This window comes from Trachypithecus francoisi, unplaced genomic scaffold (genome assembly GCF_009764315.1).
Source record: "Trachypithecus francoisi isolate TF-2019V2 unplaced genomic scaffold, Tfra_2.0 Lachesis_group1, whole genome shotgun sequence".
Classification (NCBI taxonomy): domain Eukaryota; kingdom Metazoa; phylum Chordata; class Mammalia; order Primates; family Cercopithecidae; genus Trachypithecus; species Trachypithecus francoisi.
This window is the reverse complement of record NW_022681454.1, coordinates 105,358,047-105,370,602: the sequence shown is the minus strand read 5'-3', so window position 1 is coordinate 105,370,602 and position 12,556 is coordinate 105,358,047. Positions and strand designations below refer to the sequence as shown.

The window sequence follows — 12,556 nt, the reverse complement described above, 5'->3', positions numbered from 1 at the left end:
TCATCTGTTTATAAACTAAACACTAACCTGTATAAGGAATATGTTTTGCAACATTTACTCTTTTTTCTTCTCTTTTATGAGTATGCTTTAATGGTGCATCTATTTGTTTTGCTAAAAAGTGAAATCATTTTATTTTCACTTGAATGTATACAAGAATTCTTGTCTTCCTATAAACTTTCAACATGTTAACTTGCATTACATTCCCCCAACAGTAAGCTGTTACCAATGATACACGTTGACTTTAACACAGCATTTATCTTGGGAAGGCAAAGGAAATATTTATTTGTATATATCATTTTGTTAGGGGAAATATTTTACATGTAAACAAATGTATTCCTTGTAATGTTTTTGTTTGACTTTAGTTAAACTCTCTCACTAGAAGTAGAATAATCACCACTGATTTCTCTGAATATAGTTCAGATTTTCATTTTAGACCATTAAGAGAGCCACCCAAAATTATATTTTCAGATTCTCCTTTCTAATAGGTGTAAGGTATGGGACAGGTAGACTAGAGAGTTATAGAAAATGTGCAAGCAATAAACCTAAAGCATTAGTTCCCCACTCCTGCCTTTTTTTTTTTTTCTTAGATCAGTCTCATGAGCACCAGGGCTAGAGATAAATATATATGAGTTATCTATCAATATATGTCTGGTGGTGGTGATATCCTTTTGTTCCCCACCCAAAACCCAAGGTTTTTTATAGCATATTTTAAAAATTGACTTGTGTGGAAAATATTTGATGACATTCTAGCCTGTCATTTTGTTTTGTTTCTTTGAGACAGGGTCTTCTCTGTCAACCATGTTGGAGTGCAGTGGCACCATCACGTCTCACTGCAGCCTCAACCTCCCTGGCTCAAACGATCCTCCCGCCTCAGTCTCCTAAGTAGATGAGACTACAGGCTCGCACAATCCCACCCGGCTAATTTTTCATACTTTTTGTAGAGATGGGGGTCTCCCTATGTTGCCCAGGCTGGTCTCGAACTCCTGGACTCAAGTGATCCACCCACCTCAGCCTCCCAAAGTACTGGGATTACAGGTGTGAGCCACTGCACCCAGCCTGACATTTTATCATGTCTTATAAAACATTTTATCTATACATTGCTGCTCAGTTCCATGTATCATGAAACAAAGGTTGAAATACTACTGCCTTAGAAGGAAATCAAATATATTTTAAAATATTAACAACTACTCCAGAAATCATCCAAGAGGGGGAAAAAACAGGAAGTGAGAACAAAGCCATTATGGCTTTTGCTTTAAAATTTTCTTACAGATTTTGGGTAAACTCTTATATTTGACCTCAAATAGTTAAAAAAGAAAATAAAACTTTACGGATAGTCAAGATAATGTGAACGCTTATCTCAAGTGTTTTCCAACGCCAAATATGTAGTGTATTTTCCAAAACCAGTTCTCTACCTCTCTGATTCTCTGACACCAACTGGGTGTCCTACAATTCGATCCTGTTCTGGCACTAACTCCCCAGGTTGGTATCAAACAGATTTAAGGGCTGAGTCTTATAAGAGTGACCTCATTCTGGTCACCAGGCACAGGTATTGAGCCCCCAGGTTACCTGTACTTCTGTCTGACTCAGCTATAAATTCAGGGGTTTGCACATCCCGCCCCCAACCCCCCGACTCAGGATTGATATTTGCTATGGCAACTCACAGAAATCAGGAAGGTGCTATATACTGTTACAGTTAATAAAAATGAACAGCCAAATGAAGAAGTACATAGGGCGAGGTCCAAAAGGGGCCAGAGCACAAGAGCCTCTGTCTCCATGGAGTTGATATATTCCACCCTCCCAGTGCATGGATGTGCTCACTGACTTGGATGTTCTCTAGTCCCTGTTGTTTAGGGCCTTTTATGGAAGTTCCATTACGTAGGCCTAATTGATTAAATCATTGGCCATTGGTGGTTGGACTCATCTCCAGACCCTGTCCCCTCCCCAGAGGCTGGGAGGTAGGGCAGAAAGTTCCCACATTCCTATGCCGTTGGCTCCTCTGGCGACCAGTTCCTATCCTGAAGCTGTCTAGGGCGTCGATGAGAGTCAACTCAGTGACATAGACTAAGGGATGGTTGAAAGGAACTGATTTGAATAACAAAAGATGCTCCTTCTCTATCCTATCGCTCAGAAAATTCAATTTTAGGAGGTTAGTGCCAGGAATCGCGGACCAAGATGAAATATATTTTTGTTTTACTGCTGGGTTTCTTCTAGGTAGTGGAGACAAGGTTTTGGAGGTATGGCAAGGAGAGATAGTTTTCTTTTCATGCTGAACACTCCTGAATCTCTTCCCTAACAACATTCATTGCATCAGTTATCTATTGCTGCCTACCATAATACCTTTAAAACGTTAGTGGCTTAAAACAACAAACATTAACTGTCTTATAGTTTGTGAGGGACAGGAATTCAAGCACAGCATAACTAGGTGCTTCTGGCTCAGTCTCCCATGAGATGGCTGTGTAGCTGGCAGCCAGGCCTATGGTCTCATCTGAGGACTCCAAAAGGGTGAGGCACTTGCTCCCAAGTTCACACATGTGGTTGGGCAGACCTCAGTCCTCGAAACATGTGATCCAATTAAGAGAGAACAAGAAAGGGCCCCCAAAATGGAAGCCACAGACTTTTCACAACTTAGGTTCAGAAGTGATACCCCATCACTTCTGCCATATTCTGTTCATTAGATGTGAGTCAGTAAATCCAGTCTATACTCTAGGGGAGAGGATTACACAAGGGGATGAACAACAGGAGGTAAGATTATTGAGGCCCATTTTAGAGGCTACCTACCATATTCACCCAAACATAATGCATCTTGTTTTGGTAAGTGGTAAGAAACACGGGACAACAGATGAGGAAGGAAATTATAAGGACATTTATCTGATTACTTAGTCACTTTTACTTTCTAAAACTTCTCCAAAGTTTTGCTCAAAGTGTCTTCACTGATTAAAACCAGTTTTGATTAATTTTATAGTCAGTACCTGGATCTTGGCAAGAAAGCTGTGTATAATCAAGGAAGTAAAATCTCAGTAGAAGAAAATGAGTTTAGCTTTGTTTGTTTGTTTATTTATTTATTTATTGTCAAATTGTTAATGATCTCATATGCCCATGTTTTTAAAGGGAGAACCAGGTTTCATTGGCCCTCAAGGAGAACCAGGCTTACCAGGTTTACCAGGAACAAAAGTAAGTGGGCCTCTTTCTTTTTCTTCCTTTCCTTCCTTCCTTCTTTCTTTTCTTTTCTCTTTCTTCTTTCTTCTCTCCTTCTTTCTTCTTTCTCTCTCTTCCTTCATTCCTTCTTTCCTTCCTTCCTTTCTCCCTTTCCTTCCTCCCTTCCTTCCTTCCCTTCACTTCCTTTCCCTTCCCCTTCCTTTCCTTCCTTCCCTTCCTTTCCTTCCCTTTTCCTTCCTTCCTTCCTTCCTTCCTTCCTTCCTTCCTTCCTCCCTCCCTCTTTCTTTCCTTCTTTCTTTCCTCCTTTCTTTCTCTCTCTTTCCTTCTCTCTTTATTTTCTTTCTTTTTCTTTTATTTTCTTTCTTTCTTTTCTTCCTCCCTCCCTCCTTCTTTCCTGCTTGATTTCTTCTTTCTGAAATTTTTGTCATATATTTTTAGTCCACTATGTTGAAAGAAATGTGGGATAACTTCATAATTTAGTTTGCCAGATATTTTTGCCTAATAGAGAATGAAAGCAGCTTAACCTACCTATTACTAACACTTCTAATGGGACCACTGTGTTTAATATTGAGTAGTGGAAAGTTAATTCTAGAAAGCCTTAGGCAAGACAACAGGATGGTGGAATATTTTAATTGTTCCACTTGTCCCCCAAATTGCTCCTAAACTGATAGGATGCTATTAGCCTCCTGGCCATATGGAAAAGTAGAGGAATTCTGAGGAGGAGAGATAGAACTCATTAACTGCTGCTCCTCATCACCATTTTCAGGATATACTTGTAAATCAAAGGTTATTACAATTCCCATTACTCCCCAGATTTCAAAGGCAAGTACTGATGTCATATAGATTCCTAAGTGCCTCATCCCAAAAGGATCTACTCTGAGTAATGTCTGCAAAAATATTCTATAATGAAAACCATCTCATGATCTTCTGCTTGGCAACCATAGAGAGGGCTCTAAAAGCAAAATCTATGTGCTGCCATGTAAAAAAAAAAAAAAAAAAAGTGCTGCTATGAATACAGTCAGACCCAGAGTTCTCTTTTAATCTACCCTGAAAGACATAAAAAGTACAGCTCTGATGATAGAACTTTACTCATGACAGACTCATGAATCAAAGAAGGGGCAAAATTACATCAAACTACATTCTTTTATTTTTAAACCATAGCAGTCTTTGCCTCAATGTGTATTGCATTCAACAGAAATAAGCCAGGGATGATTTCCAAGAGTTGCAGAAATATGTTCATGGTCTGTTCTGACAGAAGGGTCCTCATTTCTTCTGGTCAAGTGAAAATAACTCTAAACCTAGTAAATGGAAAGTATGTGTGTCCTAGGGGGGACTGAAACTCCATCAGATTATGCAAAATTGTTTTCTTAAGAAATTTCTTCACATCATGAGCTGTCAGGCTTATTAACAAAATATGAGGAATGACTGTTTTAGCCTGAGCAGATTCACACAAGAAATGCCTTTCTGGAATAAAAAGAGAGAGAGAGAGCAAGAAAATAATGAGCATTCCCTGTTAATACAAGAACTGTTGTATTTATTCAGGCTTGCAGCCTCAGAGCCAGGGGAGGAAAGAAGGCAGCCTCACAGATGAGCATGATACACAAAGAAAGGGAGGCCTGGTCAATGAAGGAGAAAGCCAGGCGTGAACTGGATCTAAAAGCGTGTGTGACATTTTGTGTGCTGTACAAGGGAAAATAGAGAAAACGCAAGCAGTAGAGAGTGGAGTTCATTCCTAAATATCTTTTCTTTAGTTACCTGATTTTAAACTATTCTGCAGTTTCAGAAAAAGTTCCAGACATAGAGGCATGAAATCAACATTAATTACTGTTATGAAGAATCTAGCATGATTTTATAGACCAGGTACTCATGTAACAGATACTACTCTGAACCCCAAATAAAAGTAAAGAATGTACTGTACCTATTTTGTATTTTCACAGAGGGGATATGGAAAGGAAATTCATTTTACTAACATTACTTTGAGGTTAATTGTCAGCTGAATTACCTACCTTAAATCAGCTGTTAAAACAGCAACATGCACGTGCACACGTATACACACATGAATATTATTTAAATATCTAATTCGTGTTGAATCCACATATGCTAAGTATAAATGTTATGGTTGGTTCAGTATGATAATGGGAAAGTCATGATTATTTTTAAAATCTCTTTCAGCTGAACACCACTCTTCTACTTGTGTAGACAATCTGGATTTGTACCACTAAATTCAGATTTAAAAAGTAGCTAAGACTATGTTTCTTATTCCCAACACAGTGAAGAGAGATCATAATCAAGGAAGATGTGTAATGGCATCAAAAAATGCTGCATCTTTTGTATCTACATTAGTACCTGAAAGGGACCTAGATCAGGCTAAGGAAATGGGGGGAGGAACCTGGGAATGGTGGCTTGCGACTGTAATCCCAGCACTTTGGGAGGCTGAGGCAGGCAGATTGCTCGAGTCTAGGAGTTTGAGACCAGCCTAGGCAACGAGACGAGACCCCATCTCCACTAAAAATACAAAAATTATCTGGGCATGGTGGCGCATGCCTGTAGTCCCAGCTACTTAGGAGGCTGAGGTGGAAGGATCACCTGAGCCCAGGAGGCAGAGGTTGCAGTGAGCTGAGATCACACCACTGCACCCCAGTCTGAGTGACAGAGTGAGACCCTGCCTCAAAAAAAAAAAAAGAAAAGAAAAGAAATGGGGCTTTAGTCAGAATATTTTAGAATACTTTTACTAATACTGTTTATTCATTAATTTGCCAATGTTTTTACCAAATATTTTTCTGCATTTAAGCATGGGAAGTAAATGCAACAGCAATAGTTTCTATTCTCCTGAAGCTTACATTGCAGTGTGGGCGAGGAACAGATGGAAGGAGGGAAAGAAGTAAACAAATAAATAATATGATTTCAGAGAGTGATAGGGAACTAATAAAGGATGTAACAAAAAGTGATTCTAGGTGGGTGTGGTGGTGCACACCTGTCATCCTACCTACTCAGGATGCTGAGGCCAGAGGACTACTTGAGCCCAGGAGTTTGAGGCTGTAGTGTGCTATGATAGTGCCTGTAAATAGCCACTGTACTCCAGCCTGGGCAACATAGCAAGATCCCCTCTCTAAAAATATATAAATGTTAAAAAGTAAAGATGTAAGGGCCGGGCGCGTTGGCTCAAGCCTGTAATCCCAGCACTTTGGGAGGCCGAGATGGGCGGATCACGAGGCCAGGGGATCAAGACCATCCTGGCGAATACAGTGAAACCCCGTCTCTACTAAAAAATACAAAAATCTAGCTGGGCGAGGTGGCGGACGCCTGTAGTCCCAGCTACTCGGGAGGCTGAGGCAGGAGAATGGTGTAAACCCGGGAGGTGGAGCTTGCAGTGAGCTGAGATCCAGCCACTGCACTCCAGCCTGGGCGACAGCGCGAGACTCTGTCTCAGAAAAAAAAAAAAAAAAAAAAGAAAAAAAAAGTTAAGATGTATAGACTTCACTCTTGTGGCAAACTACAGATAAATGATTTTTAAGGGGTTTTCATAGTGGACTGTTTTAGAATTATTCTGTAATTCTTAAAGTAAAATATTAAAAGAAACACCAAATACTTTACAGTTTTAAAAATAATTTTCATATACCAATAGAAGCTCCTTAGTCTCACTCAACAGGGTAATGGGGTGGGGGATGATAAAAAGCAAAAAGCCCTTTCGTTTCTGGGCCATTGTGTCTATCTCCTGTATCTAGAGAAGTCCCTTGTCTTTCTCTCAACCTCTCCATTTTCACAACCTCTTCAGTTGCTGTTGAGAAGCCTACTGAGTCTTTAACTCTTGCCTCCTGTCTTTCTTAACCCTTGACTAACCTATCCCACCTCCCATACAAAACCACAAAAGCTTCCCAAAGTGGGCATGATACAGATAAGGATCTTGGAATTTAAAGCCCTACATGACCCACCACAGATCCAATTCTATTTTCTTATCTTTTCCAAGATGAAGTATTTTCTTCAGTGAGGAGAGCACCTCTTTCATCCATAAATATGTCATCAACAGTCTGAATTCTAAATGTTTGATGATTGAAATTCTACCCCTTATGCAAGAAGCCAGATACTCTTTACTCTGTGTTTAGGGAGTATTAAAAGGCACCATCTTCCTGGAGGGCAATTTAGCAAGTTTTTAAAAATATCCATACTTTTTGACCTAGCAATTTTCCAACTAGGAATTTATCCTCAGAAAATGATCAGAGATGTGCAAAGATGTACATTTAAAACATTTATGCAAAAATTGAAGTGTGAGTACAATCAGTTTTACCCACTTTAAAAGCTTTGTGACTTGGAACAAGTTACTTAACCTCTCCAAACTTTGGCTTCCTCATCTGTAGAATATGGATAATAAAACTTTTCTCATCTGTCCTGAGGATTAAATAGGATAATGCATGTAAAGTGTTTTGTGCAGTTCCTGCACTCATCCATGCTACAGTCATTAACAGCAATAATTATGAAATAAACCCTACTCATCCTTCAGGACACAATTCAAATCTCACCTCCAGGGATCCAATCCACAATAACAGAAATCAATGGGGATTCCCCTTCTGTCATATATGGCCTTATATTACTCCTTAATCCTGAACTATTTTGGGTTTTTGCGGCTCTTGTCTGCCTAACTACATCACTAGGTCCTTGAGGACAGTAGCCATATTTATACTTCACAGAGATATGAATATATTAAAAAAACTATAAAACCTGTGTGACTAGCACCATTCTGAACACTTTTACATTCATAAACTATGAGATGAGTACTATTAACTTTGTCCATTTTACAGAGGAAACTGAGGTGTACAGAACCTAACTAACTTACCCTAGAACACAGAATTGGTAAATAGCAGAGCCAGGAGTAAAACCTAAGATGCTGGATTACAAAGCCAGGAACTTAACCACTTTGCCATGCTTCTTGCCAGCAGTTCTTGAAAAGTGACTGCAGAATGAAAATGGATATTCATTCCTATTTTGAGGTATAATGATGGTCTTTATCAATTCCATTTAAAGGTCTTTCTATTTACCAACATAGCTATTTGACAGGCATTTACCAAACCATTTCCTTATCCATAAAATGGGGATAATACAAACATTGGATAATTGCATATTAGTCAAGGTTCTCCAGAGAGACAGAACCAATAGGATATATCCAGGGAGATAGATAGATGAGTGGGGATTTATTAGGGTAATTGGCTCATGGAATTATGGAGGCTGAGAAGTCCCACAACTGGCTATCTGCAAGCTGGAGGAGACCCTGGGTTGACAGTAGCATGGCTCAGTCCAAGTTGGAAAGCCCCAGGTCCAGGGAGGCAGATGGTGTAACTTTCAGTCTGAGGCTGAAGGCATGAGAGCCTGAGGGGCACTGGTGCAAGTCCCAAAATCCAAAGACAAGAACCTGGAGTTCTGATGTCCAAGGACTGAGAAGAAGGGCTCTCAGCTCCGGAAGACAGAGTTTGCCTTTCCTCTTCTATCTGGGCCCCCAGCAGATTTAATGGTGCCGCCTCACATTGAAAGTAGATCTTCCTCACTCAGTCAATAGACTCACCCACCAGTCTCCTCCATTAACACCTTCATAGACACACCCAGAGCAATGTTTTATTATCTTTCTATGTGTCCCTTAATCCAGTCAAGTTGACACCTAAAATTAACCATCACAAATTGTTTTGATTATAAAATAATTCATGTTAAGAGATAACATGAATAAATAAAATGCTGGGTACTGGGTAAATCAATGAAAACTCTCTGCTTTCTTTGGTTTCATTCAACTCATTTATTAATCTACAGGGACCAGCCTGGGTTGGGGGAATGGCCATTTACCTGTTTTGCAATTTGTGACAGGGTGAACGGGGGGAAGCAGGGCCTCCTGGAAGAGGTGAGCGAGGGGAACCCGGAGCCCCCGGACCAAAGGTCAGTTATTCTTACATTGGAAAATAACCATTCTCTGGCTTGATTTGATTTAGAACACAAAAAACGAAAACATTCTCAACAGGTATTAAAACATCCCAGATCACAAATAGTTTGTTGAAATGCACATCAACTGGTTCTTTTCAAAAGAGATTTTACAATTCATCTCACCCTGTTTACTCTGTTCAGTGAGCAAACTGATAGCATATCCAAATGTAAAAGAAGTGCTGTCATATTAACACGTTATCACTCAATGTGTATTAAAACTTACTGAGAAAAAATCCCTGTTGATAAGTGCTGTGTTAGTTTCTATGGTAACTTAATGGGGCGTAACACCTTGAAAATATTAGAGCTAAGGACTTATTTGACTGTTCAACCTTATTCATTTAAACTTTCTGCAAACTAGTATGGTCACACTTTATTTTAATAGCCCCTCCTGGAGACACAGGAAACGATTTACTCTTTGATGAAAAGGAAATTGATGCAGGCCAACACTGTTGAGACTAATGAGAATTATTCACAGAACTCTTCTCATCCACTGATGGGAGGGCAGCCTTCAGAATAATAATGGAATGAACTGATGATATAGTGATGATACTTATGTTTAGTATTATAATAACCAACATTCTGTAGAGCCATATATTGAGGCAGTTAAAATAAAGTGTTTCCATTTTTCTTCATTATTCTGAGTGACTGCTAATTTCTTTTCTTCTGTTCTTATCTCCTCTATAATTTTATCTTTTTTATACTCTTATTCTCCTGTAATAGGGGAAACAAGGTGAATCAGGAAGTAGAGGCCCAAAGGGGTCAAAGGTCAGTAACCAGATAACCATTTAAATATAACATGAGGCCTTCAAGATCTGTGCTTTTTACCTTTGCCACAGAGGCGTGTTTTTCATGTTTTAGATTAAACTCTTTCACACAGTGGAATTGCAATACTTATTGCAAAATGGATTGCAGTATCTCTATGATGATATCTCAAAACAATACGTTTATTTCATCTTGCTTGTTTTTGCATAGTCTTGTGCTTCAGAAAATTCCTTAAGAAAAGTTGTATTTCCTATTTCATAGGAATAGCTTCTTGGAAAAAAATTAAGAACTTTCCTTAAATTATGTATTATATAATCTAATTTTTCATTTCCTGGCTATCTTTGTGATAAATGCTCAAATTATACTCTGCTTTTTAATTGACTCCCTTCGTTGCATTGAAATTTTACTGCCAATTGAAATTCTCCTCTATTTCATACTCTTTATACTATCTGCAATAACATATATAGTGTCAGCAGAATCATGTTATTTAAAATGCTGTTAGCTACTAACATGGAAAAAAAATGTGTGCAAGATGAAGAAAACAGAGAGCAAAGATTATTAACGCTTCATTCATAGCAAATTTATTATGATCAATGTTATTAGCATACTGTGGATGGGAAGAATTATAATCTTTTTTCCTGCTTATCTTTATTCATCCTTACCCAGTTTATGGGAATCTGTAGAAAGACGTATAAAAATGCTTTGATACCCAAAGGATTATAAATCATGCTGCTATAAAGACACATGCACACGTATGTTTATTGCAGCACTATTCACAATAGCAAAGACTTGGAATCAACCCAAATGTCCATCTGTGACAGACTGGATTAAGAAAATGTGGCACATATACACCATGGAATACTATGCAGCCATAAAAAAGGATGAGTTTGCGTCCTTTGTAGGGACATGGATGCAGCTGGAAACCATCATTCTTAGCAAACTATCACAAGAACAGAAAACCAAACACCGCATGTTCTCACTCATAGGTGGGAACTGAACAATGAGATCACTTGGACTTGGGAAGGGGAACATCACACACCAGGGCCTATCATGGGGAGGGGGGAGCGGGGAGGGATTGCATTGGGAGTTATACCTGATATAAATGAATTGATGGGTGCTGACGAGTTTATGGGTGCAGCACACCAACATGGCACAAGTATACATATGTAACAAACCTGCATGTTATGCACATGTACCCTAGAACTTAAAGTATAATAAAAAAATAAAAATAAATAAAAATAAATAAAAATGCTTTGAAGTCTGTACAGAAAAAGAACCCTATCGATTTAAGGCTGTTTTAAAGAACCTTTAAATCTACACATGTTCAAATCTCTTCTCCAAAGTTTCAGTTTACATTTCTAAGAATGTTGAGGGCTTAGACTATTCCTGCTGCTCTACAGTTGAGGTAATGCCACCATCACTGAAACGTCAGATAAATTTCATATTGCACTGAAAAAAGAGCGTTGGGTCTGCCCTGCCTCTGACCTTCAGCCCTGCCAACCTGTTCCAGCTGGCTGCTGTCCACTTCAGCACTGTCTGAGTGTTAAAATGCCTATATCTACAGATGAACTTTTCCTTAGATCCCCATCATCAGAGGGAGGCCTAGCCTGTGACCTTCCTTTCCTAATTCTCCCTAGAATGAGCTCTGTACTCCTTTCCTGTCCCAATTATCTATACTTTTCTTCTCAGAGGAAAAACAACACAATTGTTGGCTCTTTTTCCCTTTGCCCCAAATCTCTTCATAAAAAGGAAGAACATGTCTCAATCTGCAAGGTAAAAACTTACTTTGGGTGCCATAGAAACCTCTTGCTTTGCCTTTGCAGATCCTACCTAGTGAGACAGTTACCATATATATTGTTGTTTCAAGATACTCTATTACCTGAAAAGGAAATTTTTTTTTAAAAAGGAATTTTAGTTCTTTTCAAGCTGTATCTTTAAAAAAGCATTTGCCATTTTGGTGGTGGTTGCTGTTATTTTTCACTTCAGAAGTTCATATTAAAGGTGCTTCTGTATGGTATAAATACATTCTTAGATGAGAGATTTCTAGACTGTCCCACTTCTAATTAAGTTTTTTCTCTTTCCAATGGGAAAAGGGGGATCGTGGAGACAAAGGGGACTCTGGAGCTCAGGGACCAAGGGTGAGTGTTCCTCTCATCCATCTAAACTTTTGCTTCCTACAATCGCAGATTTGAATTCATGTCATGGCTGTTCATATGACATCTGTATTAATAATACTCAATAATAGTATTGAAGGTAGACTACTGTAATTATTCCTGAAATGCCCTACTTCCTTTTCTTTCCTCACCAGAAGCAGTGAGTGTAGGGATTCCAACACATAAACTAAGTTTCTTTGAGAAGGTTTGAAGAACTCCCCCTGTCTACTTTCCCTCTGTTCCGATCCAGCTAATGGAATTTTCCACTTTTCAATTAACTCAATTATAAAGAAAGCAATAACCCGTATGTTCAGCATCCTTTTTTAAAAAAAGGGAATTATGACATGACTAATGGAAGTTAAGTAGCAGATCTAGTAAGTAGGGTAGAAGTCTTAAAAATATACATGTATTCTATTGTTTGTTCCCTATTTGGTTTAATTTTTGTGGCATTCATTCCTGATGGGAAAGCCAACATTTTTCTACAGAACAATGTTCTATCTTTTTAAAGAATGAGGGCCAGATGC

General features: G+C 38.8%; 1 protein-coding gene across 7 annotated transcripts in view; it reads left to right on the top strand.

The window, feature by feature from the left end:
* Positions 1–12,556, top strand: part of COL25A1 (collagen type XXV alpha 1 chain) — a 452,942-nt gene that overhangs the window by 390,172 nt on the left and 50,214 nt on the right. For 6 of the 7 annotated variants that reach the window (XM_033214966.1, XM_033214965.1, XM_033214968.1 and 3 more), the window contains 4 exons: positions 3,109–3,171; positions 9,004–9,072; positions 9,838–9,882; positions 11,973–12,017. In XM_033214966.1, the coding sequence (XP_033070857.1) occupies positions 3,109–3,171; positions 9,004–9,072; positions 9,838–9,882; positions 11,973–12,017 (222 nt within the window). The remainder of the gene's footprint in view (positions 1–3,108; positions 3,172–9,003; positions 9,073–9,837; positions 9,883–11,972; positions 12,018–12,556) is intronic. The other variant, XM_033214964.1, reaches the window with a different exon arrangement.